The 18,441-nt window shown below is 37.0% G+C and overlaps 3 protein-coding genes across 3 annotated transcripts in view; 2 read left to right on the top strand and 1 right to left on the bottom strand.

The window, feature by feature from the left end:
• Positions 1-3,064, top strand: part of FAM185A (family with sequence similarity 185 member A) — an 88,495-nt gene extending 85,431 nt beyond the window's left edge. Inside the window, exon 8 of the mRNA XM_060020304.1 lies at positions 2,944-3,064. Within this exon, the coding sequence (XP_059876287.1) occupies positions 2,944-2,972 (29 nt within the window). The 3' untranslated portion in view covers positions 2,973-3,064. The remainder of the gene's footprint in view (positions 1-2,943) is intronic.
• FBXL13 (F-box and leucine rich repeat protein 13) overlaps positions 1-18,441 on the bottom strand; it is a 182,975-nt gene that overhangs the window by 8,424 nt on the left and 156,110 nt on the right. The window contains 4 exon segments of the mRNA XM_060020299.1: positions 3,132-3,231; positions 3,233-3,264; positions 14,958-14,995; positions 14,998-15,038. Of these exon segments, the coding sequence (XP_059876282.1) occupies positions 3,132-3,231; positions 3,233-3,264; positions 14,958-14,995; positions 14,998-15,038 (211 nt within the window).
• LRRC17 (leucine rich repeat containing 17) overlaps positions 2,970-18,441 on the top strand; it is a 101,004-nt gene continuing 85,532 nt past the window's right edge. Inside the window, exon 1 of the mRNA XM_060020300.1 lies at positions 2,970-3,046. The gene's annotated coding sequence lies outside the window, so the exon portion shown is untranslated. The remainder of the gene's footprint in view (positions 3,047-18,441) is intronic.

Here is an 18,441-nt window from a genome sequence, read left to right as displayed (position 1 = left end):
CAAGATGGCCATTCAAGATTGACCCATGGGCTTTTGGGAAACCTAGCCTGGAATGATGAGCCAGACACTAATGTGTTTCATGGCTCATCAGAAGCAATGGAACTGAAATGTATTAGACAGGACCACAGCCTTATGATTTCTGAGGCTGTGAGGAGTGTTCACATTGGCCCAACTTAAGGTCACTACATCTTCTGAATCAGGATACTCATTTCACCTGCATAGATGGTAAAGCTAAATCCTCCCTTACATTGAGGTTCTGAAATAACTACTCCCCTTCCTTTTTCTCAGCGTAGATCTTCAGTGTAGAGTGATTCATTTTATAATATCTTACTTGTGTGATATCCTCCTTAGTTTCTAGGCTGCAAGACAATATCCACCGCACGATTTATAGAAGGAACTCTGTTTTTCCTTACCAAAAAACAAACCAAAGTGAAACGAAACAACAAAAAATTCTCTGCCTCAATTCCTGTTCTCATTGGAGTCTTTCCTTTTCTCATTCTCCTACCTTCCTCGCTTATTAGTGGAGCCTCTTAAAAGCCCAGTCGACATCTGTGCCTGCTTTACAGCCAAGGCAGTTCCCAGTGAGCCATGTGTTACCCATGTGTCCGTGTGCAGTGGAAGCAAGGACCCTGCGAGCCATGACTGCTCAAGCTGCAGAGGGTTCATGGTCAGTGCTGCTAGTGTCCTGAGTTCCTTGACCCAGCTCACTTCTAGAACCAGATGATGTTGACCGGAAAGGCATCTGGTTTCCCTAGTTCTAAACAAGTACACTATTGAACAAAGAGAGTTTTACTGTGAATTTTTCAGATTAATGTCATGATTCACCATGTCTTTCCCACCACTGCCTCCTTTTCCTTATTGTGGCACAGTTAATGATGGAGGAATCAGGAGTTCCTAGCATCACTTTCTTAATCTACTCACCACCCAGACTAAACAACTGAGAAGCTGAATTTTTAGACTAGCTAGAATGAAGGCATCTTAAAATGTCAGGTGATGCTTTGGTAAACAGAAGCCCATCAGTGTGCACAATAGAAGAGGACAAGGTTGTTAATAACCTTGCAATTTCTGAGGATTTTTTTAAAGTTTTTTTAGTTTTCTTCCCTCTGAGTATTTTACTTCCTCTGAGTTTTTCCTGTTAATTTGGTTTGGTCTTTATCTTCCACTTTAGAGGCTTTTCTTTTAAGTCTAGTCTGTTATGTCCTTGATGTCTGCTCATGATTAATAGTGGAGAGCTAAAAGCTGATTGGAAGGTCTGAGTGCATGAAATGGGCCTTCTCTACATTAAACTTCAATGGTTTAGATGGCTTATTTGTTGGAAAATCCACATATGTCAGTATTTTTCAATCTTTCATGTTGGGCTAGTCAGAGTCCCCAGAAAAGAGGCTTCCAATCTGCTGCCTGGAGGCAGAGATCTGGCACCCATATTCTAAATGCTCTGTTGGAAAAGTGCTGAATGTCTCTGCGTTCAGCATTGAGTCACTTAATTCCCATTTTCATTTTTGTACCCAAGATCTCAATTATACATGAGTCTCCCAGCTCAGCAACCTTCTGTTTTATTATCTGGAGAGCAGATAGTAGAGAGATTTCAGTCCCCCCCTCCCAGAGGACATTTAGCAATATCTGGAGACATTTTTTATTGTTATGACTGGAGGTGTGGGGGGCTAGGTGCTACTGACATATAGTGGATAGAGGGCAAGGATGCTGTTAAACATCCTACAGTACACAGAACAGTCCCGCACTACAAAGAATGATCTTGTCCAAAATATCAGTAACGCCAAGGCTGAGAAATCTGGCTGTAGGAAATACATCTCAAATCTGGTGAGAGTGGGGAGGGGCAGTTGCCCAGAGGTATGGAGTAGAGGAGCAGATCTAGAGATCTGTCTACTTCTCAAGAACGTTAAACCCAGTCTTCCTTATTCTAGCCACCGTCTTAAGCTAGTTCCAGAGGTACACAGTATTGCCAAGTTTGAAGATTATGGTGTAAATCCACTTTTTTCCCAGCTTTCTCTATGTTGTCTTAGGATTCAAAGCTATCTCTGGTATGCTAAATTCGTCCATCTACTTTCAAGTTTCCAAAATTTTGTTGCTCTTGTCTCCTCTACTGTTTTCCCTATCAAAGTGGCCCCTCACCCTTCTTCTGCAGTTTTGGTAGGGTTTCAAGAGGGAACAAAATTATGTGTGTATATTCAATCTGCCATATTAATCCAGAGCCAGAGATCTCTATTTCTTGACATGGGGATATATGCATAGTATATTAAGAGAAAAGAAAGTAGGTTACAATGTATTATAGAAAGTATGATTCTGTTCTTTAAAAAACAAGACAAAGCACAAACCTGTAACTATTTATAATCTCTGTACATAGAAAAGAATTCTAGAAGAATAAGTATAAAATGCAACAGTGGTTATGTCCTGGTTGGTGGTATGACTTTGAATTTTTACTTTGTCCTTCACACTTTTATATGTAGTCCAAAGATTTTGCAATGAGTATATATTCCTTTCAAAGAAGATGTCAAGAAAAATTATCCAACACCTGAAAATAAGACAAAAGATGATTGCATATCCTTTCACTGTCTTACCGGAACATTGTTTTAACAGGTCCAACTGAGAAATTCTATAAGGAATTATGCTTTTGTTTGACATACTGTTTAGTACTGATTAGGGCCCAAACTCTGTTATATTTTTGCCCAGGAGAGATGCAAATTATTTCTGTCTGGTAGAAACTATAACTCCAAGGTTATGGATTTATTACCTTGTAGGACATTAACCAATTTTGGATTTAACCTAACAATTATATTCCAACATTCTTTCTTTAGTTCCTATATAAATACCCAGTTTGATCAAATGCTCTATGAATTGACTTTACCATTTTGCTGGTTCTCTCATTGAATTAAATATTTGACACATTTTTATATTTGTATAAGAGTTGTCTTTAACTTCTTGCAGATTCTACTTTGACACAAATGAAATCATAAAGCTATTTCCAATTTGGGGAAAGAAGAGAACTCTAATGAATACCACAGACATGGCAAAGAAAACAAGTTCTCTGGTGAGTCCAACTGCTAATTGCTACCCTGCCTGGGTTCTTTGGCAATACTTCAATCTGATATGTCTGAGCTGACTCCTGCACATACCTTTGGACAGCCAGCAATGCTGAGAGATGTGAGATTAATACAATAAATGGCCAGTGCTTTAATAATCTCATCTGACAGCTGGGGGCAGTAAGAGACATCCATGTTCCAAGATCAGTGAGCCTTTGCAGAATGCCTGCAAGAAATTCCAAAGTTAAAGGTTTTTTTTTCTTTTTCTTTTTCTTAGTCTTTATTCAAATGTTGTGTACATCTATAGCCATCTTACCCATAGCAATTTACCTAATATGCATTTCAGTTTCTGAAATATAGATGTGTTACATTTTGTTGCAAACAAAAGCCATTATGTCCAGAATTTCTTTATAACAAAAGATACTCACACACCAGTTAACAGTTCAGTAATAATCAAATTCCTGCTAACAGAATTTGGTTTTCCTGAGGTTAGCGCAAATGGAATTTTACCCATGTGGTTAGTAATTATTAGAGTTATATTCAGTCCAATGAGTGGAGGAAAAGAAATCTGGAGATGAGAATTGGAAGGCAAACACTCTGGGGTTGACAGTATAATATAATGGAAAAAGCACAGTCTTTGGAACCAGGCTGACCTGAGTTTTAATTTCATTCTACCACCTTATTAGCTTTGAAACCTTAGCAAGTCACTCAATCTTTCTGAACCTCAGTGTCCTCTTCTTCAAATTAGGGAAAATATCTACCCTCCAGCATTGTTCTGAAATGCCAAAATGTTCATCTGAAATTTTTAGGGCTAGAAAAGGTCTGGAAATCATGGAAATTCTTCCCTTTATCTCAGGAGTTCTTAATTTTCATTCCTACTTTTCAGTAAAAACAAAAAACAAACAAAAAACCTGAGTGATAAGAAGAATCCATGAGGAAATAATGGTCAAATTTTATAGTTCAGCAGTTATACAAGAACAAAGTGACCTGCAGAAGTAAACTAACAGTAACTGTAAAAATATCTTAAGTCGGGCTTCCCTGGTGGCGCAGTTGTTGAGAGTCCGCCTGCCGATGCAGGGGACATGGGTTCGTGCCCCAGTCTGGGAAGATCCCAGATGCCACGGAGCGGCTGGGCCTGTGAGCCATGGCCACTGAGCCTGCGCGTCCGGAGCCTGTGCTCCACAATGGGAGAGGCCACAGCAGTGAGAGGCCCACGTACCGCAAAAACAAAAAAAAGAAAGAAACAAAAATATCTTAAGATGAGTAGAAATTGGAAACCATGACCAATTCAAGATAACCTTAATACTAGTAAGAAAAGTCCATCCCTCAAATTACAAGAATTACAACTATCAACGTGTGCTCAGTCACTCTAAAGGTTTAGCCTCATTGTGAAGCAGCTCAAATTCTTAGAGTACTAAATTAGAGACTTCGGTATATGATAGTTTACCATTTTTAGTTACAAGTGTTAAATTTTAGTAATCCTAGAGGATTAAGGCATTCCTTATTTATATGTAAAAATGGATGTCTATCAGACATTTTCCTCTCAGACCTGAGGGAAGGACCTGGGCTGTTGGATCAGTAATGGCCATTAGGATGACTCCAGAGGTAAAACTACCAGTGGGCTTCCCTCTCATTGAGTATGCCAATTTCCCCTTATTTTAGCCCTAAGGAAGACTGGAAAGAACTAGTCAGCCACCTGTTTTCTTTAATAAGTTAATAGAAGAGGGAAAGTTTCCTGGAGGGGCAGTTTAGCACAGTAGATAAGACTAGGACAGTGGCATCAGATATAGTGGGTTTAGAAGCCTTGCTCTGCCACTATGGGTTACTGAAACTCGCTGAGCCACAACGTCTCTTCGGGTAAAATGCAAATGATAACACCCATATCAAAGTTTAGTTGTGCAGATTATATGAAATAATATATGTACCTGATATAGTTCCTAGAACAAAGTAGATTCTCTAGCTAGCTATAAAATTGTATATACAGTGTTACTTGAGAGACAGTATAACATGCTTGGCATGTAGTAAGCACTCAGTAAATGTTAACTGTTATGGGGATTTGCATATGATAACAGTAATAATAAAGATGCACATTTGTATTGTACTTTGGAGAAAACTAAAAGATATTGGTTATTTTACCCTAAATCATCTTTTTCTGACCACAGCAACCAACAGTGATTCCTCTTTCCTTTGACCTCATACAGAACTTGTCTTTTTCAGCTGATTCAGCACTTACAGTACTTCACTCATTCCTGTTTTGTGGCTAAATTTATATGGAGATTTGTTTCCTCTAGCAACTAAGTGATGTCAAAAATTGGAAGGAGCAGTTTTTCAGGAAACATTGAGGTCCCTGTCATTGGAGATAATCAAGCATAGAGGGCACAACTAGTGTGGTGCAGAGGGAAATCTAGCTTTAAAGGACTGGAACTGGTAGTCTTGAAGCTCAGCTCAGATTCAACAAGTTTTTCAATTAGAATGCAATAAATCTCTCAGAGGTACTGTCTGGAACCCTGCTAGCTTTTTATACCCCTTTCACAAGCATCATATTTAGAATACAGTAAGTTCTCAATAAATACTAGTTGCTTGCTCAACCCTTTATGGGTATCTTCAAGGATATAAAGAATTGTTTTAAGAATACAGGAATTCTTATGTTGCAAGGGGTAGGATAACATTGTTTTCTGCTTAGAGAATGGTTAGAGTTCAAGGAACCAGAGAAAATGTAAAGCAAGAAGGAATATTTTAAACAATAAGAATAGTTTATTGAAAGATGAAACAAGCTTCAAAGGGAGATTCAAGGCTCTTGGTGTCTGCAAACCCTTTTCAGTAGCATCTGTCAATATCTTGGACTGCTTGAATCACTTCTGCTTTAAGCCTTTTTTTAAAGCTCTGATATTCTTTGAAGTTAAACTTTCTCAGAGGTTTTAAATTAAGAATAACTTATAAAAATTATTACAAGGTCTATGATACATTCATGGTAGCATTCTCACTCATGGAAAATCTGAGGCACAAAGATGAGTCCAAGGCATTATGCTTGGCATAAATCAGTGCAGATCTGAGAAATGTCAGAACTTTTCCTCTTTTATAATTCATATTTTCCTTTAGAGACATGTAAGTCGTATTAAGTACTTAAGTCTGCAGGCATTTTTCAACATAATCATTCATGAAATTCCATTTCCCTCCTACTGATAAGATTATTATATGCTCTTCTGGCTACAGTGTTACAAAATCACACATATATCAATGCTGTTGATTTTCTTTTCTCAGAAAATGTTAGACTGAGATTCTTAAGCTTTTATAGTGAAAATGGAGAGAAAATTAAAAATTACCGATTTTGACTTCCATCCCATGTATCAACCAATTTTGCTGTGGGTTAACAATCTTGAAGACAACTTCCAAATCGCTTAGTGAGTTAAATAATTTCTTCTCTGTATCTTATGAGCTGAGTCACAGTATGGGGGCTTAATGACTGCATTCCTAAGTTGGGTATGTAGAAGAGACTGATTTTCACTAACATTTACTGACTGTCACAGTAATGTGCTTCTGCCAAAATCCTGATTTAAACCACCTCGACAGGTGGCAGCTCCCAGTCTCAAAAAAGCTCACCTCATGGTGCATACTCATAACACCATCTCTTGACTATTTGCCTCATTACATTCTGATTAATCCTGCTACCAACTTCTGTTTGGGGGTGGGGTGGGGTTTCCTATTGATAATTACAGAAAAATCTTGTGCTACCAAGAACTATTTTCTATAATGAAGACTATTTTGTGCTGCTTCAAAGGCTGAAATACAACTTCCACAATTCTAAGTTATAAACTGAATTCATAACTACAGTATCTCAAATATCCTTTCTGACCACAACATTATGAGACTAGATATCAATTACGGGAAAAAAAACTGTAAAAAATATAAACAGGGCTTCCCTGGTGGCGCAGTGGTTGAGAGTCCGCCTGCCGAGGCAGGGGACACAGGTTCGTGCCCCGGTCTGGGAGGATCACACATGCCGCGGAGCGGCTGGGCCCGTGAGCCATGGCCGCTGGGCCTGCGCGTCCGGAGCCTGTGCTCCGCAACGGGATTGCGGGGCCGCAGCAGTGAGAGGCCAGCGTACCGCAAAAAAAAAAAAAAAAAAAAAAAAAAAAAAAAAAAAAACATATGGAGGCTAAACAATACACTACTAAATAACCACGAGATCACTGAAGAAATCAAAGAGGAAATCAAAAAATACCTAGAAACCAATGACAATGAAAACACGACGACCCAAAACCTATGGGATGCAGCAAAAGAAGTTCTAAGAAGGAAGTTTATAGCAATACAATCCTACCTCAAGAAACAAGAAACAGGGCTTCCCTGGTGACGTAGTGGTTGAGAGTCCGCCTGCCGATGCAGGGGACACGGGTTCGTACCCCAGTCCGGGAAGATCCCACATGCCGCGGAGTGGCTGGGCGCGTGAGCCATGGCCGCTGAGCCTATGCGTCCGGAGCCTGTGCTCTGCAACGGGAGAGGCCACAGTAGTGAGAGGCCCGTGTACCGGGGAAAAAAAAAAAAACAAGAAACATCTCATGTAAATAACCAAACCTTACACCTAAAACAATTAGAGAAGGAAGAACCAAAAAACCCCAGAGTTAGCAGATGGAAAGAAATCATAAAGATTAGATCAACAATAAATGAAAAAGAAATGAAGGAAACAATAGCAAAGATCAATAAACCAAAAGCTGGTTCTTTGAGAAGATAAACAAAATTTATAAACCATTAGCCAGACTCATCAAGATTTTTCTTGGGTCTTGGAGAAGACTCAAATCAATAGAATTAGAAATGAAAAAGAAGAAGTAACAACTGACACTGCAGAAATACAAAGAATCATGAGAGATTACTACAAACAACTATAGGCCAATAAAATGGACAACCTGGAAGAAATGGACAAATTCTTAGAAAAGCACAACCTTCTGAGACTAAGCCAGGAAGAAATAGAAAATATAAACAGACCAATCACAAGCACTGAAATTGAAACTGTGATTAAAAATCTTCCAACAAACAAAAGCCCAGGGCAGATGGCTTCACAGGTGAATTCTATCAAACATTTAGAGAAGAGCTAATACCTGTCCTTCTCAAACTCTTCCAAAATATAGGAGAGGGAGGAACACTCCCAAACTCATTCTATGAGGCCACCATCACCCTGATACCAAAACCAGACAAAGATGTCACAAAGAGAGAAAACTACAGACCAATATCACTGATGAACGTAGATGCAAAAATCCTCAACAAAATACTAGCAAACAGAATCCAACAGCACATTAAAAGGATCGTATACCATGATCAAGTGGGGTTTATCCCAGGGATGCAAGGATTCTTCAATACATGCAAATCAATCAATGTGATACACCATGTTAACAAATTGAAGGATAAAACCCATATGATCATCTCAATAGATGCAGAAAAAGCTTTCGATAAAATTCAACACCGTTTATGATAAAAAAAAAAACGTCCAGAAAGTAGGCATAGAGGGAACTTACCTCAACATAATAAAGGCCATATATGACAAACCCACAGCCAACATCGTTCTTAATGGTGAAAAACTGAAACCATTTCCTCTAAGATCAGGAACAAGACACTCTCACCACTCTTATTCAACATAGTTTTGGAAGTTTTGGCCACAGCAATGAGCGAAGACAAAAAAATAAAGGGAATACAAATGGGAAAAGAAGAAGTAAAACTGTCACTGTTTGCAGATGACATGATACTATACGTGGAGAATCCTAAAGATGCTACCAGAAAACTACTAGAGCTAAATAATGAATTTAGTAAAGTAGCAGGATACAAAATTAATTCACAGAAATCTCTTGCATTCCTATACACTAATGATGAAAAATCTGAAAGAGAAATAAAGGAAACACTCCCATTTACCACTTCAACAAAAAGAATAAAATACCTAGGAATAAACTTACCTAAGGAGACAAAAGACCTGTATGCAGAAAACTATAAGACTCTGATGAAAGAAATTAAAGGTGATACAGACAGATGGAGAGATATACTATGTTCTTGGATTGGAAGAATCAACATTGTGAAAATGACTGTACTACCCTAAGTAATCTACAGATTCAATGCAATCCCTATCAAAGTACCAATGGCATTTTTCACAGAAAAATTTCATAATTTGTATGGAGATACAAAAGACCCTGAATAGCCAAATCGATCTTGAGAAAGAAAAACGGAGCTGGAGGAATCAGGCTCCCTGACTTCAGACTATACTACAAAGCTACAGTAATCAAGACAGTATGTTACTGGCACAAAAACAGAAATATAGATCAACGGAACAGGATAGAAACCCCAGAGATAAACCCACGCATCTATGTTCACCTTATCTTTGATAAAGGAGGCAAGAATATACAATGGAGAAAAGACAGTCTCTTCAATAAGTGGTGCTGGGAAAACTGGACAGCTACATGTAAAAGGATGAAATTAGAACACTTCCTAACACCATACAGAACAATAAGCTCAAAATGGATTAAAGACCTAAATGTAAGGCCAGACACTATAAAACTCTTAGAGGAAAACATAGGCAGAACACTCTATGACATAAATCACAGCAAGATCCTTTTTGACCCACCTCCTAGAGAGATGGAAATAAAAACAAAAATAAACAGATGGGACCTAATGAAACTTAAAAGCTTTTGCACAGCAAAGGAAACCATAAACAAGACGAAAAGACAACCCTCAGAATGGGGGAAAATATTTGCAAATGAAGCAACTGACAAAGGATTCATCTCCAAAATATACAAGCAGCTCATGCAGATCAATATCAGAAAAAACAACCCAATCCAAAAATGGGCAGAAGATGTAAATAGACTTTTCTCCAAAGAAGATATACAGGTTGCCAACAAACACATGAAAGGATGCTCAACATCACTAATCATTAGAGAAATGCAAATCAAAACTACAATGAGGTATCACCTCACACTGGTCAGAATGACCATCATCAAAAAATCTACAAACAGTAAATGCTGGAGAGGATGTGGGGAAAGGGAACCCTCTTGCACTGTAGGTGGGAATGTAAATTGATACAGCCACTATGGAGAACAGTATGGAGGTTCCTTGAAAAACTAAAAATAGAACTACTTATGACCCAGCAATCCCACTACTGGGCATATACCCTGAGAAAACCATAATTCAAAAGAGACATGTACCACAATGTTTATTGCAGCTCTGTTTATAATAGCCAGGACATGGAAGTAACCTAAGTGTCCATTGACAGAAGAATGGGTAAAGAAGATGTGGCACATGTATACAATGGGATATTACTCAGCCATAAAAAGAAATGAAATTGAGTTATTTTTAGTGAGGTGGATGGACCTAGATTCTGTCATACAGAGTGAAGTAAGTCTGAAAGAGAGATACAAATATCATATGCTAACACATATATATGGAATCTAAAAAGAAAAAAAAATGGTTCTGAAGAACCTAGGGGCAGGACAGGAATAAAGACGCAGACGTAGAGGATGGACTTGAGGACAAGCGGAGGAAGAAGTGTAAGATGGGACGAAGTGAGAGAGTAGCACTGACATATAAACATTACATATATACACTACCAAATGTAAAATAGGTAGCTATTGGGAAGCAGCTACATAGCACAGGGAGATCAGCTTGGTGCTTTGTGACCACCTAGAGGGGTGGCATAGGGAGGGTGGGAAGGAGATGCAAGAGGGAGGGATTATGGGAATATATGTATATGTATAGCTTATTCACTTTGTTATACAGCAGAAACTAACACAACATTGTAAAGCAGTTATACCCCAATAAGGATGTTAAAAGAAAAAAACAAAAGAAAAAGAATGTATATATAAATTTATCACTGTCATTTTGCTGTGAAACAGAAATTCATACAACATTATAATTCAACTGTACTTCAATAAAATTTTTTTGTTTGTAAAAAAAAAGTTATTTCTTCTAAGAGCATATTCTGAATTTCCTTACCATAGGAAAAAGAGCCTTGTAAATGTAAATATCTATGTAAATGTACATAGATATTTAATTTTTAAAGTTAAAGTATAAACAAAAAGGTAATTCTTTAACAAACTAATTTTATTTGTCTTGAATATTGACCATCATTTATTTGGTGTTAGCCCAGAAATAAATAATCTTATAACATCTCTATACACAATTTGGGCATAATAAACATCCACACACATTGACATATTCATGTAGTCTAACAACCACTAAGATGTGTACATATATTTAATTTAGCACACACATGTGCTAGACAGTTAGGTATATACTTACATGTATTTACATGTAAATATATGTAATCTAACATGCTAAAACTTGTAAATATTTAATTTGCACACATACACTACACATAGGTATACATTTACATACATACTTACATGTAAACACACAAAGGCATGTTTTCAGTGCGTACATACATGTGTAAGTCCTTGTGGTGAGACATCACTAAACCTGATTTTCTCGTCTTTAGTGCTGTTTCTTAACTACCTCAACATATGAAAACTGAAATAATAAATAATTTTGGTCAATCTCCAAGGTTTTCACTCTCAAATAACCTGCATAAAGAAAAATATGCACATTCATATGTATGGATATTGCATTCATGTATTTATAGCATACTTCATTCTCCAAAAAAGGGAATGAGAAAGAAAAACTAGATTAAGGGAACGTAAAAAGCAACTGGAGTAAATAATTTTATTTATTCCTTTGGTTCTATCCAAACAACTTAATAAGACAGAGCTTCCAATTTATTTGTATTGTAACATCCCAGTTAGACCAATTTTTTGCCAAACTTGACAGTCTGTTATTTAAATTTGCAAAATGCTCAAGGAAAAGTTTTCTTAAGAAATGGTCAATTATGACTGTATCAAACATTGCTTCCAAAATAAATGTGTCTTTCAAGAGCACCAAATAATTTTAGTTTAACATGATCGCTGAATGTCTAAAGTTCTCAGAACAAAACTAAAGTTGGGGAAAGTAATTAAAACCAGATTCTAAAAAGTCAATACATCTGAGGCTCCAGACACTCAAACTGCATGTGCTGTGGTTTCCAGTAAAACTAAAATGAGGTAATTTTTTATTCCTGTAATGTTCATGATTTGTGCAGAACCAAATCAGGGTAAAAATGCTCATCTCCTCCTTTTTCTCATTAATTCATTATGTAGTTTTCAATGTTTTAAGCTAAAAAGAAAATCTCCTATAGTTAGCTTCTAAAGTAATAAGAAAAAATTTCCTGATAAATTTAGGATAACCTAAACATCTCAGTTTAACCACCTTAGTTTATTCTCTTCCCCCTCTCTTGTAAATCCAGATAAGGAATTGTGAAATTGGCTCATGTGTCACTTTCTCCTCCCCCTTCTTTGTTTCATCTCTTTTGGAACTTAATAATTGGGCTGGAGGAGGGAAGGAGGAGAAGGATTACCACATGCCCAGAAGTGTGAACCTTGGATCCTTGGAAGAGGTAAAAGGAGGTTAAATGCCACAACACTCGAGTGCGCACACACACACACACACACGCACACACACACACACACACACACACTCCAAAAGCAGGGAGGAGAAAAAGAGGGATGATGAGAAAGAGAAAAAATTTTTTTCATGAACTTGAATAGAACAGCTGATCTTATGCAACTAATAATTAAATAATTCTGTATTTCCATGTGCTTGTATTCCCCCTGTTTTATTTTCTTTTAGGGCACTGAAAATCAATACATACCAATTTTTAAAAGGTTACATTTTTTAGAGCTAGGCCAAACTCAGCTGTATGATCATATAGTTAGCATATGGGTGAACGCTTTCATCTAAGATCTCAGAGCACCTAAAAATAGTATGATTTTTCAGGCTCCAAAGAATGGAAATAAAAAGGCCTGGAACCTGTAGACTCAAAGATAAATGGCAGAAAGCAGTGGCTTCCTGATATGTAGCCTCAGACTTTGGTCAGCCCTCTGTCTCATCCAAAGAAGCATTTTAAAATTAATAAGTGATAGATATTAAGAGGCCATGTATGTCATCACCATGGTAGGTTTCAATACTTCTGAATGATTTGTAGTTGTTGATCAAATGTGACTGATCACCATATAAGAAATATAACCCAGTATTAGAAATGTTAACACTTAACCGTTTTATTTTAATAAACTTTATTCTATCACTTTGTCAAAGACCTTTTGAAAGCCCGACTAGATCATATTCATGGATAAAGTTTTATGTAAATGCATGTTTAATCCTTAAATGAACTGCAGTAGGTAAACCATGGTTTAGCCTTACAGGAACCTCTTGGCTTTTTCTTCTAGTGGGTTACATGCATTATAACCCCTTTTGTTATTGTAGAGTTACAATCTTGTCCTATATGCAAGTTGTTAGTCCTCTCTGGGATCTTTGTTTTGAAAGATAGTGTTTGTTCTTTTTAACTCTTTATACAATTGAATGTACTACTAGGTAGATTTCTTAGGAACCTGCTAGAACCTTTGGAACCAGGGTCTGAAACTGGGGGAAATTGACATTGCTTGACACTAATACCTCTAAAAGGAGAGTCCCTAATGGTGTTACATTTTCCTCTTAAGTACCATTACATTGTCCAGATGCAGTGAAATACAGCAAAAATCATTTGAAAACAGTTTTTCCCACTGTCATGTTGCCAATCAACCATTTAGAACAGCAGTTCTCCACTTCTACTCTTCGTTTCTGTAAAACTAGATGAGTTAGATTAGTTTGCTGAGATGGCATAGGACTTTGGACTAATCATTTAAGCCCTCTGGGCCTTAGTTTCCTCACTTGTAAAATAACAGAGTGGTTTAAATGGTTCTAAGATTCCTTGAGCTTCAGAACACTAGAATTCTATGCTAAAGTCTAGAGCACCGTTTGGCCTGTCCCTCTCTATAGCCCACCAGTTCATATAATATTTTAACACTCTCCTATTAGTAATGTTAGGACTTGCAAAGTCCATTTCAAATTCATGGAAGAGAGCTTAACTTCAAGTCTGCCATGCTCTGGTGGACTTTTCAGCCATCATTTGCAGTATCTTTCCATATGTGAGATAAATCCTTTTATCTCAATAAGGGTTTCTGTTTAAAAAAAATTTTTCTGAGTTTAGCCCCAGATTTTCATAAATGCTTGGGGTTTTGAACTCTCAGGATACTTTAAATGGAGTTTCTGATGCATTTAACAGTTTCCGCATTCCTAGATTATTAGTTCCCTTTAAGAATGTTATCTTCCATTATTTTACTAATAAGTAACCAGATTTTGCCCTAGTTCAATACATGTGTGACATATAATTGCAACTTTTCTTCTTTTAACAGCAAATTGAGTTGCTTAATGTTGTGATAAACATTACATGTGGCTTACTCACAATAGCTACTTTATGACTTCCTATATATCACTCAACACCAGGTCTAGGAAATGTACTTCTCATGAGTTCTTAAAGTACCATTTGAGCACATAATCATTTATTCTATCCAGTTACTTATCTCATGCTTTCTATCCTGGTAAACTATGCTACCAGCTATGTTTGAGTAACTTAAGTCCCTAATTGTTAAGTACCTGGTATAGGTTTTCAGAGTCCCCCAGTTTTTATGGTTAGATGATATAACACAGATTATCTACAGAACACTTCCATTATATGAGACTTTTACCACATTGCAGTTCATCATTCTACAAGTAAAATGTCAACCTATCCCTAGTTATCCTGTAAGTCTGACATCTGGAAGGGAGAGAGTAGACAAGAAAAATGGGAAAGCAAACCTCTCAGTCACCTTGGGCTGTGGAGACCTGACTATTGGCAGATGTTAATCTTGGCTCAACCAGGATCACATATGTATTGTTACAGTTCCAATCCACTTCTTTTTTCTGTTGTGACCTACAAAGATTATTTGATTTGTGCTTAATTTTCAATCTTAATTCTTTAACGAAGAACTGTAATTATCTTACCTGAATTCCAATATCAGTGATTTTATCACACTCAGATAAAGTTCCTTTAATTTTTTATGCCTGGAAAGTGTCATCAAACCCCAAAAATGTTTAATATAAAGATTATTTGATGATTATAATTTAGTATGGAAGGTATATTTCCAATGAGATAACAATTATGCAAACTAAAAAAAATTTAGCTTCTGTCTTCTATTTCTTTACACTTAACAAATCATAAAATCACTTTGGTTAGACAGCATTGTTAAATAAAATTTTCAGGTTGTCCCTAATGTTTTACAAAAAGTGTTAGAAATCCCAGAGGCAGGAAACTTCTTATCTTGCCTTCTGTTTCCAGGTAAATGTTATACGAATCAATATAAAGAAACCTTAAAGACCCCTAAGCTTACAGCTTTGTTTTGAAGACACTTCATGTGGCTAATGAATCTATTTATCAATAAATTCTTTTTTATGCCTAGCCTAAACATCTGAAAATCTTTAGCTCATTTTATTATGTTTAACTGCTTGGAGGGAGAAGAAATATCTTTATATAAAGGCGTATAGACAGATAATCATTCATCAGTAGCTCACTTCTTTTTTAGGCTAAAAGCTTTGCTTCTTTTTATTTAAAAAAATACAGATTGTACTTTTAGCCCTTCATTTTTTTATGTGTGGTTTTGCTGGCCCATTTCTCCGTACCCTCCTGCCCTAAACTGGCACAACATTCAGATAAGGAACTGACTAATGTGCATTATAGATGCCATCCTCCTGTTTTGCATTCAGGATCATATTACTTTTCTATTTCTGTTAGATATGCTTCCTAGACCATTTTCCTCATTCTATGGTCCCAGAGCTGGCTGGCAGGGAAAATGCCAGAAATGGTATATGATTTGTCCTTTTTACATTTTATTTGCAGGACTGGTTTACATTTTATTGATCGTAAAAACCACATTTGGATCGTAATTGAAAATGGGTCCTGCAAATATTATATCCCGCTTTTTTCACTGATGTACATATTAGGCCCTTTCATTTTTCAAAAACAAAAGCCAGATCAAGGAGGAAAGTGCTTGAAGTTCTGCTTCATTGAAGTCACTGTTTAAATTGCAATTTCTAATCTCATTTAACAGTCCTGTATACCACACAAAAATAAAATCACTCCATTTATACTTTTAATTTTATTGCAAATGTGGATTCTTTTGCTAGGAGCACATTATGTTTTCTGTCTCCTTATTTCAAAACAAAGAATGGGCAAACCCTGTGAACCCATCACACGTGGTCTGGGTTCCAGATGTGGATGCTGTTTTATTCATGTTAGAAGAATTGGAGTTTAGATACTACCCCAACAGAAACTAAATGGTTTGAACAAAAATATCAAGTAAGAGATGCAAAGTTTTTCCCTTTGCCCTGTACTTGATAATAGCTAAAGATGTTTTATTATTCGATGTGGACTTTGTCTTATGCAACTATCTCTGAATAGTTTCTCTGAAGTTTTCACTTTTTTTTTATGTCTATGTAGCCATGTTAGAATTTTTTAAAGATGAGCTGTAATGAAGTATACTTGTTAAGTATGACATTTAACAGACTATAATATCTTTACCATTTTGTTCAAAATTATTTTAAAATATTAATTAGTATTAAAATGGAGTGCCACATTTCATCACTATGGTTGTTCATTAAAATGTATGGCCTCAAAATTTAATTAATTAAATATCATTAGCCATTAAGTAAATACAAATCAAAACCACAGTGAGATACTAAATACTACATACCTACTAGGATGGCTATAATTAAAAGGACAGATAATAAGATGCCTTGGCATTGTGAAGCTTATAAATGCTCCAAATTAGAAGGTGAAGCAAGTGATGGTTCCAGCATTTTACAGTCTTTCTTTATACCTTAGAAAGTCTTAAATCTCAGGTCTAGGTAAAATTCATTCATTCTTAATTCATCATTCGATAAATATTTATTTAGCATGTATTATATTGTTCAGGCTCTGGGATAGAAGCTGGGAGTATAAAGGTCAATGAGGTGCAGTGTTTACTGTCAAGGATCCCATAGTCTGGCATTAAAGACAGACATGTACACTAGATCATTACAACCCTGTGAAAGGTAAATACTGTGCACGGTGGTCGAACCAAAGAGGAAAGATGAGGGCACTACTTTGGATTAGAGAAGACTGCATGGAGGAGAGTCATGAGTGGGGAAGTGTAAATTGCCAAGAAAGCTACAAAGGGAAGGACATTCCAGGCTGAAGGAACAGAATGTGCAAAAGCATTGAGGTATGAAATAGTATGGCATGTATATGGAACTATGTAGCATGGCATGATTAGATTTACATGGATTTTTAAAATATCTGAAAAGCTGATCTAAGAATTTCTGTTAAGGAATATACTGCAGGGTTTTGTTTTTGTTTTGTTTTGTTTAATACCTTGTTAAGTGCTTGGGGGGGAAAGTCCTGGGGGTTGGCTGTGCCAAGCTTTTACTTCTGGGAGGGATAAAAAGAGGAAGGTGGGAGGACAAGACTAAGAAAGAAGCAAAGAGGAGCCAACCAGATGGAGTGACTGGGCCTCAGTGAGGCAAAGAGCAGGTGGGTACTTAAATTTTCAGGGAAGTTGTAGCATCATGAAAATGTAAATCCTCCTTCATCTCCCTCAAAAGTCAGCCAAACTCACGAATGCTTTGCAGGAAAGGTTCTGGTTTATTTTCCCAAAATTTAGAAGGGGCTAAATTTTGTAATCAGGTAAAATGCAAAGGAAAGCAGATGGTGTGGTAGCCTGGAGAAGTCACTAGCATTACAGGTTGTATGAGAATGCGAAGCCTTAGGAATTCATAGGAATCCTGGGGAGCGCCTTGCTCCTTCATAGGCCATGGAATTGAGAGACCTGGATCTTAGGGGTCCAGGCGTCCCTAGTGAAAAATTGGCTTATATTGTAGCTCTGGTCCATTGAAGGGAGTGTCAAGACTTAAGACTCAAAAGGAAGCAGGCACCAAGCCATGAGAGCCTCGTACATTATTCTGGAATGTGGATTTTATCCTATGCAACATTGTTAAACAAAACTTTCCCTCTTTAGGGAATAAGTGACAATAATGCAAAAAGAATGAGGATGTGTTTCAAAAGAGGTATAGAGATCACAGGGCAGGGGGTGATTGCTTTTAGTTGGAAGGAATAGGTGACAGTCTAGAAGAGACTTTCACAGAGGAAGAAGAATCTGAATTAAGCCTTAAAGTCTGGGTAAGATTTTGACAAAGGAATAGGAACAGTGTTTCAGACTGAGGAAGCAGCATGAACAAAGGCTTCATTTGGAAAGTGTGAGTTGTTTGGAAAATAGTTCAGATTGGGGTCACTGGGAGTAGTGGGTGGGAACACTACATGCTGCCAGGAACAGATAGATGTACACCAGATAGTTGGGAGCAAACAAATCCTTTGAAAACTATTCTTTTTTTCCCCCAATTTTACATCTGGAATTGCTTAGGTGATATAGATAGACATCAGCAATGAACGAGTTAC

This window comes from Delphinus delphis, chromosome 9, assembly GCF_949987515.2.
Source record: "Delphinus delphis chromosome 9, mDelDel1.2, whole genome shotgun sequence".
NCBI lineage: Eukaryota > Metazoa > Chordata > Mammalia > Artiodactyla > Delphinidae > Delphinus > Delphinus delphis.
This window is presented reverse-complemented; position numbering and strand designations above follow the sequence as displayed.